This window comes from Choloepus didactylus, chromosome 10, assembly GCF_015220235.1.
Source record: "Choloepus didactylus isolate mChoDid1 chromosome 10, mChoDid1.pri, whole genome shotgun sequence".
NCBI lineage: Eukaryota > Metazoa > Chordata > Mammalia > Pilosa > Megalonychidae > Choloepus > Choloepus didactylus.
Genome location: NC_051316.1, coordinates 22,037,662 through 22,063,048, shown reverse-complemented (window position 1 = coordinate 22,063,048; position 25,387 = coordinate 22,037,662). Strand labels below are relative to the sequence as shown.

Sequence of the window (25,387 nt, the reverse complement as noted above, 5' to 3'; positions counted from 1 at the left end):
CGTTTGCAGTAATGAGCTTCATAACAGCAAGTCCCATGATAGAGGGCTCGGCACATCAAACCACCAGTCCTAATGTTTGTGACAGCATCAGCATCAGTCCAGGTGAGGAAGTCCAACACTTCTACATTTTCCCTCAGCTCCTCAGGGGGGCCCTGCAAATATGTTTTTATTCTCTGCCCAAATTACTTTGGGATGTGTCACTATTTCACTCTCACCTATACAAACCTACCATATCTCACTTCCTATTGAAAGTTCCATATATTTGTGGTGTTTGAACAAACTGACTGTAGAGTTATCATGTTATAGAAAATATAGATCCTGCACCCAATAGACATTTCTTCCCTTGGTCTCACATGGAAGTTGAAGTTTTAAAACACAGTCAGTTTCGACCTTTACTCTTTGGCCTGGTTTTCCCTAGTCTTAACCAGAACTGCTTCATTCATATCACTAGTTGAAGTCTGGGCTCTTTTTCAGCTTTTCTTTTTTTTTAAACAGTTGCTGTATGCAGTAATGCTGACATTCATATCTGCCGAGCTCTAGCTCTGAGTTTCAGGTGTCACAGAGGTACCCAATGTTCCAGAGACCGATCAGGTTATACACTAAGGGATCAGCATCTCAAAGTTTGGAGATAGCCTCTACAGTTCAGGAATAGATTTGACTGCTGTAAGAGCTTACAATCTATGGATCATTACAATAATCGTTCCCCTTTTAGACTGTGTTCTAAGATTCAATTCTGAGTTTACACATTGTAGTTAGTCCATATTGCTGAGGTGTTATAGTGTTTGCCTTTATTTCAAGTGTACTTCACTCAAGATGCTGTGTACAGAATCCATTCACCTCATTGCATGTCTCACAGTTTCACTCCTTCTCCCAGTTGCCCAGTATTCCATTGTATGCATACACCACAGTTCACCATTCTGTTCCTCAATCTATGTACCCTTAGGCCACCTCCACCCATTACAAATCATGAATACTATCTCCATGAACACCAGTGTGCAAATGTCCACTCATGTCTCTGCTCTCAGATCTTCCAATGACATACCCAATAATGAGGTTGCAGGACCTTATGGCCCCGTATGCTTAGCTTTTTGTGGAACTAACACACTGACCTCCAGAAAGGCTACACCATTCTGCCTGCTCATCAATAGTAGACAGGTACATTCCTCTCTCCATGTTTTCTCCAACACTGTTACTCCTATATATTTTTTCTGCAATTTTACAGTTATATTCACATACCATACATTTATCCAGAGTCTATAGTCAGTCATTCATGGTATCATCATAAAGTTGTAAATTTATCACCATAATCACCACTTGAACATATTGATTACTACAAAAAAAAAGTTGTTTTTTGGTTTTGGTTCTGGTTTTGTTTTTTTTTAAGCGAATAATAAAAAAGATGATGAAAAGTAAAACAACATGTCATACAATACAATATGATAGTAAGGACAGAAACCACCACCACTACCAAGAATCCCATGTCCCTCCCCTATATCCCCCTCTCATACACACTTAGCATTGGTATATTGCCTTTGTTACATTTAATGGAAGCATATTACAATGTTACTTTTGACCATAGACTCCAGTTTGCTTTGAAAATGTTTTTTCCCGAATACCATCTCTTTTTCAACACTGCATGGTTGACATTCATTTGCTCTCCCACATGCCAAAACTTTTTTATATTTGTACATTTAGTAACAGTCATTGGCCACTCCAGTTTTGGCCAAGTTATGCAGTCCTAGTCTTTATCATCTATCTTTACCTCTGGTGTCAACATTCTCCTATCCCACCTCTTTCAGCTTTACTCACAGACATCTTTGTTTGGTGTACTTATAATATTGTGCTACCATCACACAGTATTATGCTATCTATTTCTGTATCTATACAATCAATACTGCTAAACATTCTGTAGTCTTTCAGCATCAAATTCCTGATCTCTACCCTCTTTTTATCTCCTGGTAGCCTGTGTTGTCAGCTTTTAACTCTTGAAGTTTGTTCATTAATGTTTGTTCGTGTTAGTGAGACCATACAGTATCTGTCCTTTTGTTTCTGGCTAACTTCACTCAACATAATGTCCTCAAGGTTCACCCACCTTTGTATGTGATCCATGTCTTTGTTCTGTCTTACAGCTGCATAATATTCCATCATGTGTATATACCACACTTTGTTTATCCACTCTCCCGTTGATGAACATTTGGGCTGTTTCCATCTCTTGGCGGTCGTAAATAATGCTGCATAAACATCGGTTTACAGATGTCTGTTTGTGTCTTAAGTTTCAGTTCCTCTGAGTATATACCTAGCAATGGAATCGGTGGATCATATGGCAAATCTATACTTAGCTTCCTGAGGAACCTCCACACTACACTGTCTTGCAGAGTGGTTGCACCATTCTACATTCCCACCAACAATGAATAAATGTGCCTCTTTCTCCATATCCTCTCCAGCAGTTGTACTTTTCTGTTTTTTGGATAATGGCCCTTCTGGTAGGTGTGAGATGATATCTCATTGTGGTTTTGATTTGCATTTCCCTAATAGCCGGTGAAGTTGAGCATTTTTTCATATGTTTTTGAGCCATTTGTATTTCTTCTTCAGAAAAGTGTCTGTCCATGTCTTTTGCCCATTTTTTAATTGGATTGTTTGTCTTTCTGTTGTTGAGTTGTAGAATCCCTTTATATATTTGAGTTATTAAACCCTTATCTGATATGTAGTTCATTAATATGATAAAGGAAATAAATGAAAAACCCACAACTAACATCATACTCAATGGGGAAAGACTGAAAGCTTTCCCTCTAAGATCAGGAACAAGACAGGAATGCCCACTGTCACCACTGTTATTCAACATTTTGCTGGAATTGCTAGCTAGAGCAATTAGGCAAGAAAAAGAAATAAAAGGGATCCAAATTGGAGAGCAAGAAGTAAAACTTTCACTATTTGCAGGTGACATAATTCTGTATGTAGAAAATCCAGAAAGTAAATAAGTAGTATATGAATTTAATGTGACTGTCACAGTCTGGGTTTGTGTGACTCTCATCTTTTATTAGGCAGATTAGTGGAGGGGCAGATAGTAGCTACCCTGGGGTAATCTCATAGCTTTATGGGAGCATAAGAGTGATTGATCTTTGTCCAAGACAGGGGCTCATCCGGGACCAGGTCATCAGGGTGGAGTACAAACTTTGGGGAATACGCCTGCACATTGTGATGGAATATCCAACAGTTCTATTCTTCTAGCTTATGGGCTGCTATTTTGGTTACATACACAAAAACGTCATCAGTGGGTAAATATTCCTGAGAGGGTGAGTCAGGTATTGTAGGGAGAAGGTGAGGAAGGTGGAAATGTGGGTATAGGGTAGGGGGTAACCATGATACTGTGTGTAGGAAACCCTTCTGTTGGTATTATGGGGCAAGAATTTCTCTGCATTAGTACACACAGGAAGAGGTTGTCAGAGAGGTGCTCTTCTGGGACGCATGAGTCATCATTTAAATGGTTATGTAGACATTGTTAACCAGTGGGGATTGCTCATCTCAGGGCAAGTTGACAGTGGTGGTGGGGGGGTGGCTTTCTGTTTTGCAAGCTTTAAGGTACCACATGGGCCCACTGGGCAGGCAGTTGGCAATCTCTGCAGGGTGTAAGTCCACATATGAGTCCCAGGGCTACAAGCACTGTTGTAAGTCCTGTTCTCCAACTACTGTGGTGGATTCTACTGGAGATGAAATCCTCTCAGGGGTTAGATCAGGGGTTGGGGTAATATCATCTGAGGTGAGGTAGTAATGCCAGAGGCCAAACATGACATGTGTTTTGCTCCCAAGTAGGAGTCCATAAAGAATGGGGAATTTTCTCTTGGGCTTTTAAATACCATTGTGCAGCTCCAGTCATGGTATCTCTGTAGGTTTAGTGAAATGATTGTTGTCACAGAGGTCTATGACTTTTAGGAAGTCATCTAGCCTAGCAAAGGCTTTGGCTGCATGTTCCCACATAGTCACCTGCACTTCTCTCCACAGCGAGAATGTTTTGTCCACACATTTGCCAATTGGGTGTTAATTTTTTGTTGGCCCTCTTTGCAGTCTAACCTCTTGTCTTAGAGTAAAATGTCCAGGAGGTTAGAGTAGAGGACAGTGGGCCATGCTGGGTTTTTTTTTATTGTACTCAGGAGACCATTGCTGTTGTATGAAAATCTTACTTAGGGTATGCTGGGTCGAGAATTGTTTATGCATTGGACCCATTTATGCTATTGGACCCTTTTGATATATAGATTGGATAGCTTTGGGTCATTAATCATGCTCAGTGGCATGTTGGATGTGGGTGATTGAGGAGCAGCAGCCAGCAATTTCCTCTGTCCCATCCCTGTGTACAGTTTTAGGTTTTTAGCTGAGTATTATTTGAGCATTCCTAGGCCTACATGGTGAAGCCTTGTAGGGCAGTAAGTAGTCATGTGACCCATGCAGCCAGTGAAAATACTAAAACTCAGAGCCAGGGTAGACATTGACATTGCACCAGTGGGCAAGGATCGGCTTCTGTGAGTGCTACTTGTGTCATGACAGCCAGATTTGCTGTTGTTTCTTCCCCGCTGAGAGACTGTATAATGCTTTTTCTCGGGGCTCACTCTGTGTCTGGTGTTTGCGAGCCGGGTGTTGTTGTATGAGCAATAGGCACTCATGGCAGGGTAAAAGAAGATCATTTTGCGTTATGACTGGCATCCGCCACACATAGCTTTTCTTTATTTCTAAAAGTGACCCTGATCATTCCCAGTTTGGAATCTATAATCTCTGATTCCTGGTGGCTCTGGCGGTGATGGGAATTGGTCCCATGTAATTATTTGTGTCTTCTCTCTTTTTGATTTTGTCAGTCTAGCTAGGGGCTTCTCAATCTTGTTGATCTTTTCAAAGAACCAACTTTTAGTGTTATTTATTCTTTGTTGTTCTTTTGTTCTCTGTGTCAATTTATTTCTGCTTTAATCCTTGTTGTTTCTTTTCTACTTGGTTTAGGATTAATTTGCTGTTCATTTTCTAGCTTCTTCAGTTGTTCCTTTAGGTCTTTGGTTTTAGCTCTTTCTTCCTTTCTAAGGTATGTATTTAGAGCTATAAATTTCCTCCTCAGTACCGCCTTAACTGCATCCCATAAATTTTGATATGTTGTGCTCTCATTTTCATTTTTCTGTTCACCTTTTAGACAGATTCCTTTGAGGTACAGAAGCTTTTAATTTTGAGGTGTTCTCATTTATCTGTTTTTTCTTTTGTTGCTTGTGCTTTAGGTGTAAGGTCTAAGAAGTGACCTCCTAGTATAAGGTCTTGAAGATGTTTCCCTACATTATCTTCTGGGAGTTTTATGGTACTGTCTCTTATATTGAGGTCTTTGATCCACTACTACAGACTCCAAGAGGCATACTTGTAGATAGCCAAACCTCTAATCTAAAATCTGTTCCCACTGGGACAAGGGGCATGCTGTGGGAAATGGCCTGTTTTGCCAATACTAAGGTGTATTTTTGGGATTCTCCCCAGTAGAAAGCTGCAGATGTAAATGTGATTTTGTGTATGGGCTACAGTGAAAGTGAGAGATGTGGGATGTATTGCCTCCAGAATAAGCCTCCTAGGTATCATGCATATCTTAAAGTGGACTTGTGTTCGATGGCGGTGGGAATCTTGCTGCCGTTAGGGGACCACACAATGCCACAGAGTGTCATGGCCCTTGTATTTTATGAAATGCTATTGCTTAGTCTCACTTTAGTTTATGATATGTGAGTTTGGCTAGGTCCTCTAGGAGGTCCTCTTTAGAGTATCCCCTTTGTTGGATCTCAGCTATATAGTGGCAATATTAAGCAGTTTTTAAAAATACATTTTTAAAAATTGTGAACTTCAATATATATACATGTTCTGATTTGCTAATGCTGCCATTATGCAAAACACCAGAAATGGATTGGCTTTTATAAAGGGGGTTTATTTGCCTACAAATTTACAGTTCTGAGAGTCCAAACTAAGGTGTCCAAAACACCTCTGTCAGCTGGGAAGACACTTGGCTGGAGACTGCTGATCCTTTGCTTCCAGCTTGCATTTCAAAATGGCCTTCTCCCAAAATGTCTCTGCCTTAGCTCCTCTCTCTCAGCTCCTTTGTGTCCTTGCGTCTTTCTCCCAAGGCGTTTCTAAGTTTCTGAGGGCCCTCTCTTAGCTTCTCCATGACAGACTCAACTTCATCTCTTAGCTCAGCATCTCTAAGTGTCCTTCTGTCCTCATCTCCAAGTGTCAGCAAGCATCTCTCCAGATGTCTCTCCAAAATGTCCCTCTCAACTGCTTTGAGCTCCTTTTTGTGAGCTCTTTTATAAGACTCCAGTGATTAAATCAAAGACCCTCCCTAAATGGGCGGGGTCTGAATCTCCATAGAAATAATTTAATCAAACGTTTTGCTTGCAGTTGATTGAGTCACATCTTCATGGAAACACTCAATCAAAAGATTCCAACCTAATCAACACTAATATATCTGTCCTCACAAAACTGCATTAAAGAATATGACTTTTGGGAGGACATAATATCTCCAAACTGGCACAATACATTACAGTGATTACCTTCAAAGGACAATTTAAAAGTAGTTAGAGAGCAGATTTCAAAGAATGTTAAAATGCATTACAGTTTTGCAATTTCAGTTATTTCCATTGTTGGAAAATACAACGTATATACACAAAGGTGTTAACTTTCAATGTACAGTTCAATAAGCAGTTATATAGGTAATTTCATAAAACGTTATGGATTAAAGTTCCACAGTTTCAGTTCTTTCCTTATTGTGCAATGTGGGATATGTATAGAAAGGTGCCAACTTTCAAAGCACAATTCAACAAATAGCTATAGAGCAAATTTCAAAGAATGTTATGTTATTTTTCCACCATTTCACTTATTTCCTTCTAGCTATTCCAGTACCCTAGCATCTAATACATACATATGTTTATATAAAATTTAAGTATTCTGAATCCTCTATTAAATCCCATTCTGTCTGTTGCCACCCTTTCCTCTCATCCAATAACTTTCTCAGTCTTCAGGGGTGTCTAGGCAATGACCACCCCAACTCTTTCACATAGAAAGGGGGTGTTGACACCATGGGGAAGGGGGCTGCATCTGATTGTTGTTCTTAAAGAGGTTTTGCCTCTGGGTTTTAGGACCTGTCTGGCATAGGAACACGCTGATAGATTTAAGTCTCTGAGATACAAAACTTAGTGAACTGAGAATCTGTTATAGACTCTCAAATAGGCACCTAGGTATTTTGTAACTATGATTGGTAAACCATGGCATATGCTGGCCATTTGGGATATCTGGGTGGAGCTTGCATAAGAGAAACCTCCAGGATTGCCTCTCGATTCTATTTGAGTTCTCTTAGCCACTGCAAATTATTTTGTTACCTTTCTTTCCCCCTTTTAATCAAGTAGGTGTTTTCAGTCCCTTGATTCCAGGGCCAGGCTCATTCCTGGGAGTCATGCATGTCTCATGTTGTCAGGGAGATTCATTCCCCTGGGAGTCATGTCCCATCTTGGGGGGAGGTTAATGAATTTATTTGCTGAGTTGGTCTTAGAGAAAAGCCACATCTGAGCGATAAAAGAGGTTTTCAGGAGGTGCCTCTTAGGCATAATTGTAGGATGGCTTAGCCTCCCATTTACAGCCCTAAGTTGTATAAGAGCAAGCCTCAAGTCGGGGATCTGATTTATTAAGGGTTAGGTTCCTAATTTCACATAACATATATTTTGCCCCAAGATAAACACTTTCTCTCATTATCTTCACTTAGTTGTACAGTCATCATCACTCTCAATTTTATACAATTATCATAACATAATACATCCCAGAGCTCTTATCAGCCTCAAATTATTTATCCCTAGTATTAGTGTAGTGTTAGTTAAGATATTCCTGTTAAATATAGACTATAATACATAATGGGTAGTTTTTCCATATGCAGTTCTATTAACTCATTGTACCAGTGTCATACCTTATAAATATATCATACTAACACTTATTTATGTTTGAAGTGCTACTCTGGGGATTACATGCCTTTAAAAAACTACTTTCAAACCTGTTCGCCTTCAATGTGGCACTGATACTTCTAATCCCATTAAGGAAGCATAGTCACACCTGTCCATTCCAATACCATTAAGTTCACCCTCATTATCATGTCTATACACATCAGCTTATCATTCCCCATTCACTAGCTTCTGTGTATCTCTAGGTCCCCTATATTCTACATCAGAAGACACTTATTTTACATTATTCACAGAGTTCACATTAGTGGTGTTAACATGCAATATCTCTCCTTTTGTGTCTGGCTTATTTTACTCTGCATTATGTCTTCAAGGTTCATCTGTGTTGTCATGTGTTTCAAGACCTCTTTCCTTCTTACTGCAGTGTAATATTCCATCGTATGTATATACCACATTTTGTTTATCCACTCATCTGTTGAAGGACACTTGGATTGTTTCCATCTCTTGGCAATTGTGAGAACACTGGTGTGGAAATTGTCTGTTCATGTGACTGCTTTCAGGTCTTCTGTGTATATGCTGAGAAGTAAAATTGCTGGATTGTAACATAACTTGATGTCTAGTTTTCTGAGGAACTGCCAAACTGTCTTCCGCAGCTGCTGTACCGTTATACAGTCCCACCAGCAGTGAATAAGAGTTCAAATTTCTCCACATCCTCTCCAGCATTTTTAGTTTCCTGTTTGTTTAATGGCATTGTGGTCTTGATTTGTATTTCAGTAATCGTGAAGATGAACATTTTTTTCATGTGTTTTGTAGGCATTTGTATTTCCTCTTTGGAGAGACATTTTTCCATATCTTTTGCCCATTTTATAATTGGGCTGTTTGTACTATTGTTGAGTTGTAGGATTTCTTTATATATGCAAGATGTATCTTATTAGATACATGGTTTCCAAATATTCTCTCCCATTGCATTGGCCGTCTCTTCACCTTTTTGACAAATTCCTTCGAGGTTCAAAAGATTTTGTTTTTGAGGAGTTCCCATTTATCTGTTTTCTTGTTTTGTTGCTTGTGTGTAAGGTCTAAGAAGTGACCTCCTGATAACTAGGTCTTGAAGATGTTTCGCTACATTATCTTCTCAGGGTTTTATGGTGCTCTCTGTTTTATTGAGGTCTTTGGTCCACTTTGAGTTAATTGTTGTACAGGGTGAGAGGAAGGGGTCCTCTTTCATTCTTTTGGACATGGATATCCAGTTCTCCCAGCCCCGTTTGTTGAAGAGAGTACTCTGTCACAGTTCAGTGGATTTGGGAGCCTTATGATCTGGGAGTCTGTTTCTGAACTCTAGATTTGATTCCATTGATCAATATGTCAATATCATGCTGTTTTGACTTCTTTGGGTTTATGGTAGGCTTCAAAGTCAGGAATTTTAAGTCCTGCCCCTTCGTTCTTCTTTAATAGGATGTTTTTGGCTATTTGAGTCCCCCTTTCCCTTCCAAATAAATTTGATAACTAGCTTTTCCAAGTCCACAAGGTAGGTTGTTGGAATTTTGACTGGAATTGCATTGAATCTGTAGATCAGTTTGGGTAGAATTGACATCTTAACAACGTTTAGTCTTCCCATCCATGAGTACGGAATATTTTCTACCTTTTTAGGTCCTTTTTATTAATCTCTTTTAGTAAAGTTTTGTAGTTTTCTGTTGTGGAGGTCTTTTACATCCTTTGTTAAGTTTATTCCTAAATTGTCTTTTTAAAAGAGTTCTAAAATTAGCCTCATGTTTCCAGATTATGGGGTTTTTCTTTTATGTAGATGTAAATTTTCCCCTGGTATTATTTTTCTTCTTTCTGAAGAATTTCTTTAAACTCTTATGGTTATACACATACGGTGCTGTGAAATACTTTCTTTCAGCTGATTTTTGTTTGAAAATATGTTTGCTAGGTTGACTTTTTTTGTTTTTTTTTTTTTACATTTGTTACTGTGATACATAACATAAATAGAAGAGTGATAACTTTCAAAGTACAATTTACCAAGGAGTTGGAGAGCAAATTTCAAAGAACCTTTTGGTCAAGATTTTCTCAATCCCATGATTCTGGGTCTGGGCTAATCCCCAGGAGTCATATCCTGTTTTGCCAGGGAGATTTACACTCCTGGGCATCAGGTTCTACGTAGAGGGGAGAGCAGTGAGTTCACCTGTTGATTTGGCTTAGCTAGAGAGAGAGGGCCACATCTGAGCAACAGAGAGGTTCTCTGCGGGAGACTCTTAGGCACATTTATAAATAGGCTTAATCTCTGCTTTGCAGTAATAGGCCTCATAAAATTAAGCCACAAGATTGAGGGCCCAGCATACTAAATTGTCCATTCTCAGTGTTTGTCAGATTATCAGCAATAACCCAGGTGGGGATGTCCAACATTTCTGCATTTTTCCCCAGCTCCTCAGGGGGGCCTTCCAAATATATTTTTATTCTCTGCTCAAATGACTTTGGGATGTATCACTATTTCAAACTAATGTGTACAAACCTACCAGATTTCACTTCCTATCCAAAGTTCCTTGTAATTACGGTGTTCAAACAAATTGACTGTACAAGTTAAATTCTCTAGTGTGCTGTAGAAAATACTCATTCTGCACCAAATAAACATCTCTTCCCTTGGTACCACACAGAAGTTGAAAGTTTTAACACACGGTCAAAATCGTCCTTTAACCTTTTGCCTGATTTGCCCTAGCCTAAGCAGATCTGCTTCCTTCATATCTCTAATTGAAGTCTGGACTCTTTCAGCTTTTTAAACAGTTGCTGTATGTGCTATAAATGACATTCATAGCTGCCGAGCTCTAGCTCTGAGTTTCAGGTGTCACACAGATACCGAAAGTTCCAGAGACCATCCAGGTTATACACAGAGATCAGCATCTCAGAATTTAGAGATAGCCATTACAATTCAGGAATAGATGTGACTACTGTAAGAGCTTACAATCTGGGTACTATTAAAATAAGCGTTCTGCTGATAGGCTATGCTCTAAGATTCAATTCTCAGAGTTTCCACATTTTAGTTAGTCCATATTGATGAGGCATTATAATGTTTGTCTTTTTGTTTCTAGCCTACTTCACTCAAAATACTGTCTACAAGATCCATTCACCTCATTGCGTGTCTCACAGCTTCACTCCTTCTCATAGTTGCGCAGTGTATCTTCTTTATGGCAATACTATGCTGTTTTGACCACTGTAGCTTTGTAATATATTTCAAAGTCAGGTAGTGTGAGATCTACCACTTTCCTCTCAAGATGTTTTTGGCTATTCAGGGCACCTTGCCCTTCCAAATAAATTTGGTTATTGGTTTTTCTATTTCTGCAAAGTCAGTTGTTGGGATTCTAATTGGTATTGCATTGAATCTATAAAACAGTTTAGGTAGAATTGACATCTTAACTATATTTACTCTTCCAATCCATGAACACACTATGTTCTTCCATTTTCTTAGGTCCTGTTTTATTTCTTTTAGCAGTTTCTTGTAGTTTTTTATGTATAGGTCCTGTGTGACCTTGGTTAAGTTTATTCCTAAATATTTGATTCTTTTGGTTGCTATTGCAAATGGAATTTTTTTCTTGATGTCCTCCTCCTGTTTCGTATTACTTGTGTATAGGACCACTACAGATTTTTGAGTGTTGATCTTGCAGCCTGCTACTTTGCTGTGTTCATTGATCAGTTGTAGTAATTTGCTGTATATTTTTCTGGATTTTCTACACATAGGGTCGTGTAATCTGCAACAGTGTAAGTTTTACTTCTTCCTCTCCAATTTGCATGCCTTTTATTTCTGTTTCTTCACTGGTTGCTCTAGCTAGAATGGCCAACACATTGTTGAATAATGATGGTGACAGTGGGCATCCTGTCTTGTTCCTGATCTTAGAGGGAAAGCTTTCAGTCTTTCCCCATTGAGTATGATGTTAGTTGTGGATTTTTCATTTGTTTCCTTTATCATGTTGAGGAAGTTCCCTTCTATTCCTATCCTTCTAAGTGTTTTCATCAAGAATGCATGTTGAATTTTGTCAGATGCCTTCTCTGCATCAATTGAGATGCAGAGATTGGGATTGATGCATGGTTGAGTCAAGCTGGTTTCTGTTTTCCAGCCCTTGGGCTCCGAGTTCTCTGAAGGAAGGCTGCTCCCTGAGCTGGGCCCTGATGTTTTTTGGGGGAAGTTATGCCCTTCAGGGGATTGTCTCCCCACTAGACTCATTGCTTTGTCTCTCAGGGCTATCTTAGCTCCACTCCTGCCTTGGTCCAGGGGCCAATTGCATACATTTGAGGCTTTCTGTAATGAATAGTTATTAAAAATAAAAAAAAAAGAAAGAAAACAAAAAAGAAACCCATTTTCAAGTTCTTTCCCAGCCTCCAAGTTTTGTAAGTCCCACTGTAGGCTATTTAAAGGTAAGCCCTTTAGGCTATTATTATTATCTCTTTCACCTGATAGTTACTCTGAGACAACTTTAATTCTGCCCTTGCAGGAGTCTGGACTGGGGCAGGAGCTCTGATGGGCAATTGAAATGTAAGAAGATAAAGAGTCAGAGAGCAAGGAAACAGGAAAAGTTAACCAAATGTACCCTCTTTGAAAGTTGGACCCCAAGTTCCTGGTTTTGCAGATGGGAATTGGGACCCATTTCTATTTGCCCCTTTTTGTTGGAGCCCAGCACTTTTCCAGTATTCTGAGTGCCTCCAACTGCAAAAGTCTCTGTTTTTTCCCCCGTTTTTGTTAGCCCTACCTCCTCTTTGCCGGGATGACTATTCCCAGATTCTTTTGTGCCTGCTCTCAGCTTATCTGTGCTTGCAGCTTTTATTCAGTCATCTGAGTTTGTTAATTAATTCTGCACTTGGGGCCAGGTTGAGTCTCGCTCCATGCTCCTAGCATAGATTGTCGTTTTTTCCTCTAGGAACTAGCTTCAATACAGTCTGCTATACCTGGGACAGGGAGGGACGACTTCCCCTGGCCGGGGAAACTTACAGGTTTCGCTGCGATTTCAGCTGCTCTACGCATTCCAGGCTGTTGTATGATGTGTGGCTGATCATAGACTTCCCTGAAATGCCTGCTCCACAAAGTTACTGGCTATTTACCAGCTGCCCTAGAGGAGTAATTAAATTCCAAATGTAACCACTGCATCATTTTGCCCTTTGGTTGACTTTCATAAAGGGGGTTTACTAGGTTATAATTTCCAATGCGAAGGCCATGAAAATCTCAAAATTAAGGCATCAACAAGTGGATACCTTCATTGAAGAATGGCCAGTGGTGTCCTGAAAACCTCTGTTATCTGGGAATATACATGACTGGCGTCTAATGATCCTTCGCTCCGCAGTTCTGGTATCAAAGTGGCATTCTCCAAAATGTCTCTGGGCTTTTTTCTTTTAGCTTCTCTGGAGAAAACCAGTCTGGCATATCCAAGTGTCTCCAAGCATCTCTGAGTGTCAGCATCAGTGTCAGCTCTTAGCTTCTCTCGAAAATGTCCCTCTCAGCCGGTCTTTTTGAAGGACTCCAATAAACTAATCAAGACCCACCCTGAATGGTTGGGGCCACACTTCCATGGAAATAATCTAATCAAAAGTATCACCTACAGTTGTGTGAGTCATAGCTCTATGGAAACAACCTAATCTAAATATCCCACAAGATTGGGTTAAAACATGACTTTTTGGGGGACATAATATATCCTGGCCAGCACAATGCACAAGGCAGTACCCAGCCAAAGACTCAATGAGAACCTTCTGCAGATCTCTAAGATTCACCCTCTCAGTACAATTCTCCTTCTCTGGTATTTTACCCCACAAATTCTAGTTGTTATGTCTTCCCTAAACCTTCAATACTGTCTCCTCACTTACTGAGTCTGTCAGGCTCTATTTTGGTAGTCCTTTATATACAGTGTCTTGAAAACTTAGCAGTTATCTGTGATAATCATAGGTCTTACGTTATTTCCCTATGTTCAAGAATCCTTGTATTGCATTGCCTGTTGTCCAGTGTCTAAAAGCTGTTCTTTCATATATTTTGCTTGGTTTTCTAGATGTACACTATGGTGGGTTTAATCGGTTCCTTGTCCTTCACCATGGCCACAAGTGGATATTCCCTGGAAATCCCTTTTATGAAGCATAACAGGTTGTCCTATATTAAAATTTGGTATTATTTGGTTTTGTGATCTAGGGATTAAAGGAGGTTGGTCCTTTTGAGCAGAAGAAAATATTTCTGTTGTCACTCCCCACATAAAGAGTGAAACGAGCCTGGTCAACGTGCCACTTCTGAAGTTGTGCCTTCTTTCACATTCAAAGACAGTGAAGCCCTTGCAACTCAGTCAAGTTCTAAATTGTTTCCAATTTACAGGATACTGCTTTACAAAACCAGAATTGATCTTCACATTGGAAAAAGGAGAAGACTCATGGTTATTAGAGGAAGGATTCCTGGACAGGAGCTATACAGGTGCGTTATTTAGTACTGGCAGAAGGTATCCAAGGGTATTAGAACCAAAGTGATCAGAGATGAACAGTTTAAAATGTTTTTCAGGACTTTTCTTGTAGAAGCCTTTATTGGAATTTTAGAAATAAAGTATCCAATGAAATGTGGAAGGAAAACCTTATAAAACAGGATGGATGTAAGCATGTTGCTATCCCACCTTGAAAACATAGCACTAAGTATATAATTTAAAGGTGAAAAATTAAGTGATGGATATATATGTAAATAAAAATATAAAAACTAATATTATTAAACCAACTCAATTGCGAGTTAAAGCATCAGAAAGAGAGAGGAAACAATCTTTCATTCTATAATAGGGAATTACTAGATACTATCAAAATGAATATTTAATTGAGGAATTGCATAATATTGTAATTATAGGGATAACTAATGGAGCCAAATCCAATCTTCCTAATTGTTAGAAGAGAAATACATTGCAACATTACCAGACATGTATTTTTAGAAAGCTGTATCAGGGTTCCCAGCACCACCCCCAGTTATTATAATTCACAAGGGAGACTCACAGGACTCAAGAAAGAGTCGTATTCATTGCTAAGATATATTGAAGTGAAAGGATACAAAGCAAATCAACAATAGGAAAAGACACATGGGAAGAAGTGCAGAGGAATCTTCTCACAAGCTTTCATGAGTCCTCTCCCAGTGGACTCACACAATATGCTAATCACCTCAGCAACAAGTTGTGACAATATGTGTGAAAATGTTGCCCAGCAGGGGAGCTTGTTAGAGACTCAGTGCCCAAGGTTTTTAATGGGAGCTGTTTATGTAGGTTTCCTGTGTCTAGCATCTACCAAAGTTGCAGACTCCCAGAAGGAATACAGGTCTTTAGCATAAATCACATTTTTCAGTTTTGGCACAGTGAGCCACTCTTATCAGCTCCGGGAATGTTGGAGGACTCCTGAAATCTAAGTTCCAAGATGCCAGCGGGGAGCCTACCTTGCAAACAGACCTTTCTAAGGAGAGTAGTCTCAAACCTTCTATGTTAATTCTTTTCTGCACAAAAGTTATGCAAACACACTGTTTAACATACAGTAATTGAAACATATCTGCCCTGTTAACTAAGGTAAATGGTTAAAAGGCTTAGTAAATGAAAATGTTATTAGATTGTATCAGAGATACACCTAAAACATAATTTGGAAAGGTTCTACTAAGGTTCAATTTGGGTCAAAACAGAGATGAGAAAAGGGGCCTTTTGATAATGCTAAAGAAGACAGTTTAAAAGGAGGATAACAGTTTTGAATAACTGTGCAACAAATAAATTGTCATCAATATTTACACACAAAAAACACTATAAGAAGTAAGGAGAAATACAAACACATTAGACAGAGTAGACTTTAATGTACACTAATTTCATACCAGAGTTAGTAGACAAAAACTGAGACTCTAAAATAGTGCTTTGCAAAGCCACATAAACAGCAAAGTCTGCAACAGTTACTCTCTGAACATTTAAAGAAAATGTTTGCTGACCACTGCTCTCAAATTTTTAAATACTATATTTCATAAAATGAACCTGGTATGTCTCTGTCAAAGCTGTGTACTGTAAAAACAAAAAATAAACCTTCTATTACATGATATTTGAACAGTCACAAAATATAAAGATATTTTAGGCAAACTTCAATAATTTGGGGAAAAAAGTAGAAATATTATTGTTCAATAAAACTTGTAAATATGAAAAAAATCAAAATGTCTTTCTTGAAATCAGTAATGGGTATCTTTTAAAAACATTTGGTCAAGGAATAAATAAAAATCAATATTGTACAATATCCAGACAGATATAAAAATGAAAATCATTAGAATTTACCTGTTGAATAGTAAGTAAAGTAGAATTTAGAAGAAAATTTTTGGCTAACATACATACATTAAAAAGCAAGGTAATTTTAATTGAAGACTAAGCAAAATAAAAGGAGTAATCAAGATAAGCTGGCATATTCTAAATTCTAAGACCAAAATTGATTCTCAGAGTCAAAATAATTGTGTCAAATAACTATCCCTGACTAGAAAAGGAAAAGTACTGTGTTAGAAAAAAGTATGAAGATACATCTAGCAATACAGTGGTGAAAATATTTTGAAATAGATATAATGAAAGACATGTAATATATCTAAATTTTTCTAAGAGTATTCGAGAGGCATTAAACTAAAATAAAGAATATAGCACACTTCATAGATTGGGATATTGTATTTTAAAACTCACAGTTCTCTCTGATGTGTTTATATATTCAATATAATACTGAACAAAATCCCAATTTTTTGAAACCTGAAAAGCTGATTCTAAAATTTATATGGAAATCCTAAGTCCCAATAATTGTTAAAGTGCATTTGAAAAAAAACAAGAACAAGGTAGGCGGATTTTGTTCCCCCCGAGACATAAAAGTGTATTGGAAAGCTCTTATAACCAATAAAAAATGGTAGTCTGTCGAGAAAATTAAATAGAACAGTGAAACAGAATGGAAAGCGCAGAAACAAACATGCTTTATTTTCACTTGATTTATGAAACAGTTGTCACTGTAGAGTGCTGCAAAGCCATTAATATAAAAAATGACATATTTTGCCCTGCTTCACACCATTTCAAAATAGTCTGTTTAGGAGTATTAAAGGCTGAGTTTTTATGAGGCAAAGTTGTAAATATTTTAGAAGAAAATACAGGAGAACATTTTTGTTCCATTTCATAGGGAACAATTGAAGAACAGAAAATCATGTATTATATGATAAAAGACATAAACTGCGGTTTATTAAAATTCTGAATTTTTATTTCTTCTGAGAACCTCTGGAAATCTATTAACAAAGTTGAGAGCCTAGCATGAACGCATACAAGACTTAAGGAGCTTTTCCAGTGGGAATACAGGTGCCCAGTAAACATGGGAAAAGCTATTTAACCTGATTAATTGTGAAACAGTAGCAAAGTAGAACTGCAGCATGGTGCCAGTGCACAGTTCTTTATTCGTTAGATTTGCAGAAATGAAGAGTCTGACAGAAACAGGAATTGAAGATGTGGAGCATCAGAGACTCTCATCACTGCTGTGGAATTAAAACTGATGCAACCACTTCTGAAATCAGCAGGCCTTATTGAGTAAAGGCAAAGATACACATACCACATATCAGGCAGTTCTGGTCCTAGGTATATACTCTTGAGAATGGTGTACTGCTGTGGTATAGGAAGCATGTGAGTATTTTGTTCCAAAATGAAAACAACACAAATACCCTTTAATAGGTGAATGGAGAAATAAATTGTAGTGCAGTTGTTGAAAAGAAAAATATACAGCAAAGGGAATATACCAAATTATGCCTACAAGAAAATACCTGGATGCGTCTCTATGTTGAGCACAGAAGCAGGACAAACAATGACTATAGTAAGCTCTATGAAGCCGTTTATATAAAGCAGCTGGAAAAAGTAAATTGTACTTATTTTTGTGTTGTGTACATAGGATGAAAAATATAAAGGGAAGTGAGGAAAGAATGTTTAAAAATTTCATGGCCAAAGGGACCTTGTAAGCATGAAGAAAGTTTTGCTCAGGAAGGAATACCTTCAATTTTGGCTCAGATTCCCACTTCTTCTATAGAGTTATCTTGCAAGACTTTAGCAGATATTTCACTCTCCCTTTTTTTTAAAACTCTGAACCCACTTAATAAGTGTGTCAGAAGAAAATGAGACTCGTTCACACATTCTGTTTCACATAGCATACAGTTATTAAATGAGCTCCTTTCCCCTCAAAAGAATGGTCTCTTTTATTCTTCCATTCTGTGATATGTAATATATAATAAATCTTTTTAAATTCCATTGTGGATTACCCATAGTTAGGTGGGGAGAAGGATTTCATATTGACTCATTCAGGAACACTTTCACTGTCAGCACATGCCAAAGTCACATTTCTAGACCTTTTGAAGCATTATCTGTTGGATTGTACTAGGTCTGAGCCACTATGTGTCAAAGAGCTCAATGGGTCATTATATGATTCATTATTTTCTAAGGGTTGCTGGTTTAATTTATATTGTACATGAATGCAATTAAATCAGCATGAGAGTTGCATTTAGGAAAGGAGAGCAAAGCTATGTAAAATAAATTTTATCATGAAAGTTGCTGTTGATTAAAAGGTAAGCCGTTATTTAAGGTACAACTGAGGAAAATGCTGCCCTGTTTAACTGTGGACATGCCATCATGTTTAAGATGCTTCTTGATTTTGGTGATGGTAATTTGCTTAAAAATCTTGTATCTCAGATACATGAAGTTCTCTCCTGTATCCATTACTCCAAATGAACAACACAGACAGTGACTACTTTCATGTTTTAAAACAAATGGTGGTTAAGTTACTGGGAACGTACAAGAAGCCTTAAAAAAAATTATTGTTAAACCTTTGGGAAAATAGCTTTGCTCTAAAGGGCATCTAGATTTAAGTAGTGCCCAAACTGGGAATGAATAACTAGAAAAAGAATATGAGTGTAAGATAATTGTTGGAAATGAATTAGTGGGGACCAATAACCTGTCGAAACTAGAGCAGAAAATACTGTGGACTAGTGGAACAGAAGTTAGAATACATAATGAACACGCAGTTAGTGGAAAGCTATTTTTCAGAATCATGTCTCATCTGTCTTTCATCTGTGGGTACCTATGGAGCAGACTGAAGACCTCAAAATGTTTTTAGCATGGCTTGACACTTTGTCTCATGGAAAGTGGTTTGCAGCAGGGTAATTGCAGTAAAATGTATACAAGATATTTATGATAAAGAAATATGAAGATACTTTTTAAGTTTCTTGAATCAGGTTGAAACATGATCCTTAAGGTTCTCACAGTCAGTGAAAACTAGATATGTTGAAAAGTAGACAGAAAGCAGAATTAAGGATTGGACAGGAGCAAAACTGGTTTTGGGGAAATGAGTGGGCAAATTAAAAGAAGGAATGTTAAGATTTGATGATCAAGACCGGTTCATTGAATGACCCTGATAGAGTAGACACAGGTACCTGATAAAATACACCCAGGCTAGGGAAGTGATCCAGTCCGGATGGAAAAATGACTTAACACACATCAGTTTCACACTTCCACTGTACATTTGTGTTCCTGTGAATAAAAGTACGGGAAGAATTAAACCATGACCTACCACATGTGGAAGTTGGTGCCATTATAAACTTGTCAAGGTGTTCAGGTGTAGAATGGAACACAGGGAATGCCACAGGAAGCATGAAGACTGATTTTGAGAATTACATTTCAGAATGCCAATACATTAATTTTGAGAATTATTTTTTTAAATGCCAAATACATATGACCTTCATTTCCACTCTCTTGTCCCTTTCTCCACTACATAAAGATGTTCTTGGGCATGTTTTATTTTTAAAAATCAACTGGGATAGAGGGAATAAATATTTGGCATTATTTTTTAAGTGGGAGATTGAACCAGAAACAAAAAAATAGATAATAGGGCATATGTATATAAACCTCATTCCATAAGAAGTGTGTTAAGCATCACAAAGTATGTTTAATTTTCTGATTTTTAGAACACTACCAACATGAGGAACTTAAGAGCTCAGAAAACCGAGGCAAACATTGGTGCCAAGTTTTATTCACCAACAAAATGTTGACTACAGAGCAAGAGAACATCTCGGGAACACCATGTAATCCGGACATAAACACTTTTCCTTCAAGAATAATACCTTTGAAATGTGACACTGTAGGACCTACTTACCTTGATCTAAGCACATTGGCCTCACACTGCCAGTATTCAAAAGAGAGTGCTGATGAGGTTAATGTATTTGAGAAGTGGATCCACAGTATTGATGGCAGAACTCAAACAGGAGAGGAATATTTTCATTGTAATAAAAACATGAAAGCCTTCAGTCAGGAGGAGGAAGTTATTCAGAATCAGGCAGTTCAGAGTTTGAGGCAACCTTTTGAGGATGGTGAATGTGGGAAAGCTTTCCTACAGAAAGCTGCCTTTTTTGCATCTATGAATGCCCACCCAAGTATGAAATCATATAAATGCAATGAAGGTGGGGAAAACATGCTTGAAAAATCTGTTATTGTATCTCAGAACATTCCTAAAGAACATAAGAGTCACGATGAGCTTAATGAATATAAATCTAATGAAAATGGGATAAAGTTCAGTAGGATCACTCAACTTCGAAAAATTGATACAGGAGGGAAGACTTTCAGCCATGATTCACATTTTAGAGAACATCACAGAATTCTTACAGAGGTGAAACCATTTGAATATGGAAAATTTTTTTGTCAGGATTCAGCCCTTCCAGTGCATCAGAGAACTCATACAACAGATAAGTCCTATGATTATAACACATGTAGAGAGACATTCAGTTACCAGTCATCTTGCAGTGTATATCAGAGAACTCACACAAGGGAAAAACCCTATGAGGGTAAGGGATTTGGAAAGTCCTGTCCTATGAATTTACGCCCAATTAGTCCTCAAATAAGTTACTCAAAGAAGAAGCCCCATGAATGTCATGAATGTGGGAAAACTTTCAGTGAGAAATCACAGCTAAGGAAACATCAGAGAACCCACAAAGGAGAGAAACCGTATAAATGTGATACATGTGAGAAAGCCTTTAGTGTAAAGATAGGTCTCAGAGTACATCAGAGAACTCACAAATGCGATAGACTCTTTGAATGCAGTGAGTGTGGGAAATCTTTCAACTATAAGTCAACCCTCATAGGACACCAGAGAACTCACACAGGGGAGAAACCCTTTAAATGTAATGAATGTGAGAAATCTTTCAGTTTTAGATCACACCTAGGGAATCATGAGCGAACACACATAAGGGAAAGACCATATAAATGTGATGAGTGTGGAAAACATTTCAAACACAAGTCATCCCTTGGAAAACATCTTAGGAATCACACAATGGAGAAACCGTATGAATGTAATGAATGTGGAAAAGCTTTCAATCAGAATTCACTTCTTAGTTCACATCAGAGAACTCACACAGGAGAGAAACCGTATAATTGTAATCAGTGTGGACAGTCTTTTAGCCAGAACTCAAGTCTCAGAAGACATGAGAGAATTCACACTGGTGAGAAACCCTATAAATGCGATGAATGTGGGAAATGTTTTAGACGGAAATCACACCTCACGGAACATCAGAGAACACACACAGGTGAGAAACCCTATGAATGTAATCAATGTGGAAAAGCTTTCAGCGAGCATTCAGGTCTAAGAAAACATAAGAGAACTCACACAGGTGAGAAACCCTATGAATGTAATCAATGTGGAAAAGCTTTCATGGACAAGTTGAGTCTAAAAAAACATCAGAGTACTCAACACAGGTGAGAAACCCTAAGCATGTAATGAATGTGGGAAAACAGAATTCATGTCTAAGAGAGCATCAGAAAACTCATAGAAGGGAGAAACTCTTTGAATGCAATGAATATGGGAAGTCATTCAGGTATAAGTCATCCCTTATAGTACATCAGAGAAATCACACAGGGGAGCGACTGAATGTAATGAATGTGAGAAATCTTTCAGTCATATCAGAATTAAGGAATCATCAGTGAACTAACATGGGTGAAACCCCATGAGTATAATGAATGTGAGGAATCCACAGTGAACTCACACAGGGCAAAGAACATACAAATGTCATGAATGTGCAAAACCAGAAGGAAGTGTTGCCTAAGAAAACATCATAGAACTCAAAGAAGGGAGAAACTCAATGAATGTAATGAATGTGAAAAAGCTTTCTGTCAGAACTCAGTTTTAAGAAAACATCAGAGAACTCATACCGGAGATAAGCACTGTCATTGTAATCGGTGTGTTGGATCTTAGAGAGAAATCATATCTTAGAACACATCAAAGAACTTACAATTGGAGAAACCCCAGAAATGTGATGAATGTGGGAAATCTTTTAGGCAGAAATCACGTTTTACAAGATGTCAGAGAACTCACACAGGTGAGAAACCATATGAACGTAATGAATATGGAAAAGTTTTCAGCGAGAATTCAGTTCTAAGACATCAGAGGACTCACAGGAGAGAAAACCTATAATTACAATCAGTGTGTAGAATGCTTTATCCAAACAGCAGGCCTCAGAGTACATGAGAGAACTCACAGTACAAATGTGATGAATGTGGGAGAACTTTCAGCCAGAAAGCAAACCTTACAGAACGTCAGAGACCCCATACAGGGGATTAAACATACGAATGGTGATAGTTTGGGAAAACTCTGAGCTGGAAATCCTATCTCATGAAACCAGAGGAGATGCACAGGAAAGAAACCTTTTGTATAAATGAACGTTGGAAGTTCCTCTGCAAAATATCAACCTTCTTTAAATATCAAAGAAATTACTCAAGCGAGAACTTCTTGAAATATATTTTATATGGAATGTCTTTCAGTGATAGTATACTCCTTATTTGATAGCAGAGAATTCACCCAAGAATGAGAGCCTGTAAAAATAATTAACATGGGAAACATGCTTTGTGAACGCAACCTTCAGAAAACTCAAACTTTTGAAAACTTCTAACGAAATAATAATGTGACAGGATCCATAACGCCTTCATGATGAGAGAAATCGAGTGAGAAAACCTAGAATGTAATAAGTGGATGGTAACCCTAAACCAAAAGCCAGCTTTCTCCGTACAGCAGAAAATAACTTCAGTGTGAACCTCTTCATGTATCAGAATAACAAGGAGACTCTGTGAAGGTAATGGATACAAAAAAAATCCTGCAGTATGTCCATGCTCAATTTGACTTAACCTGATATATCATAGAATGACTATTATTTGTCTACTAGTAACTTTTCCTCTTTCCCCTTCTTGCACACTAAGTCTAATTTTCCCAACCTCTCCTTCATCGAAATAGCTTCATGTCATCAATCTCTAACTAGTGGAATGTAGGAATTGGTGACCAGACCCACTGAAGATAGCTCTCTAAAATTTCATTTTGTTCTGTCCCTTGTCAGAATGGAAAGGAACTTTTGGGAAGATAATCATGAGACTCATGCTCTTATGATGAGTAAGTACAAGATGGAAGGATCCAGGCCCAGAGAGTGACTATGGGACAGTTTTCTCCTCCATGTACACAGGAGGACTTAACATGACAAAGGAAATAAAGTTGTTTCTGATGAAATTCTGCAGGTTTGATATATGTAATACTGACATGCTTACCATAGGTTAATAAAATTTACAAATATGACTTCTGTGAGACCTGTAAACTCAATGTATATCAGGAAATTCCTCAGAACCACTCCCTGACGACATCCTAAATTATCATCCCAGAATTATCCTTCATTGGGAAGCTGATAAATATGAGTGGAGAAATCTAATATTTCAATACATACTGAAAATCCTTTACCGAAAATAAATATCTCCTTGAATACATGTTCATTTTTTTAAGTGTAATTTTATTGAAATATATTCACATACCATACAATCATCCAATCTGTACAGTTCTTCATAGTTTCATCATATATTTGTGCATTCAACACCACAATCAATTTTTGGACATTTTCATCCAAAAAATAAAATGAAAATAAAAATAAAAGAGAAAACTCATGGCATCCCATACCCCATCTCTGCCATTTACTTTTTTTAATTGAAATATATTCATATACCATAGAATCATCGAAAATATAATTGTTCACAGTTTCATCGTATCATTGTGCATTCTTCAACACAGTCAATTTTTGAACATTTTCATTACTCTCAAAAAATAAAAATACAAGTAAAAGACCACTCAAAATGTCCCATATCCCCCTGATCAATATTTTCATTTACTTTTTGTCCCATTTTTTTCTGCTGATTTTCCCTACACTGGGTAAAGGTAGTGTGAACCATAGATTTTTAGAATCATACGGTCATATATGTTGAACTCTGGCTGTGAGTCCCAGCTGCCAGACAGACCCCCAAAGCTCCAGGGACTGTCTACATTGCATAGAAATATCTCAGTATCTCAAAATGTAGAAATAACTGTTATAAATCATGAATAATTGTGACTGTTGCAAGAGCTTCCAATCTAGGAGCCTTTATATAAACCTTCCCCTTATAGCCCATGGTCGAACATTCAGTTCCCAGAGTTTAAATATTGTTAGTAGTCTATGTTAGAGTGCCAGTTTAGATGTATTATGTCCCTCAAAACACCATTATCTTTAATGAAATTTTGTGGGGGGGAGTATTAGTGTTGATTAGGTTGGAATCCTTTGAATGTTTCCAAGGAGATGTGACTCAGTCAATTGAGAGTGAAAAGTTTCATTGGATTATTTCCGTGGAGATGCCAGCCACGTGCCTTCCTAGCTAAAAGAGGTTTTCTGGACACTACTGGTCCTTTGGTGTAGGTATACTCATGGAATTCCTTAATTTGTACGTTTTCATGGCCTTCAGACTGTTAATTTGTAAACAGATAACCTCCCTTTATGAAACCCAATCCGTTTCTGTTGTTTTGCTTAACAGCAGCATTAGCAAACCGTGGACCATTTTAATGTTTGTCTTTTCATTTATGGTTTACTTCCCTCAACATACTGTCCTCATGGTCCATTCACATTGTTGCATACCTCATAACTTCATTCATTCTTGCTGCTCCCTCATGCAAAAATTTTCTTACATTTGTACATTTAATCATACACATTGACTACTTCAAGTTTCACTAAGTTATACAGTCCCTTCTATATTTCCTTCTCATGTCATTCAGACCCCTAAATTTCCTCTTTCAACAGTATTCACAGCAGTCTTCTTTCAGCATACTTACTATACTATGCTACCATCACAGAGGGTTGTGCTACACAATCAATCTTCTAGAACATTCTATACTCCAACATCAAATATCCAATCACTATCCTCTCTCTACCTTTTGATACCTTCATTTCTATACTCTTCTCCAAGCCTTTCTTGTCTTTTCCTATCTGTAGCACACCCTTTAGTATTTCCTGTCAGGGAGGTCTGCTGTTCACTAACTCAGTGTCTATTTATCTATAAATATTTTAAATTATCCCTGATTTTTATGAGACTGTTTTGCCGGATATAGGATTCTTTGCA

At 37.8% G+C, this 25,387-nt stretch overlaps 1 protein-coding gene across 7 annotated transcripts in view; it reads left to right on the top strand.

Annotated features, from left to right (window-relative positions):
• LOC119505040 (zinc finger protein 782-like) overlaps positions 1-23,737 on the top strand; it is a 36,286-nt gene extending 12,549 nt beyond the window's left edge. For 6 of the 7 annotated variants that reach the window (XM_037797733.1, XM_037797736.1, XM_037797734.1 and 3 more), the window contains 2 exons: positions 14,281-14,376; positions 19,912-23,737. In XM_037797733.1, the coding sequence (XP_037653661.1) occupies positions 14,281-14,376; positions 19,912-21,695 (1,880 nt within the window). In that variant the 3' untranslated portion in view covers positions 21,696-23,737. Of the gene's footprint in view, positions 1-14,280; positions 14,377-15,286; positions 16,064-19,911 lie in introns of those variants that run through there. The other variant, XM_037797737.1, reaches the window with a different exon arrangement.
• The last annotated feature ends 1,650 nt before the right edge of the window (positions 23,738-25,387 follow it).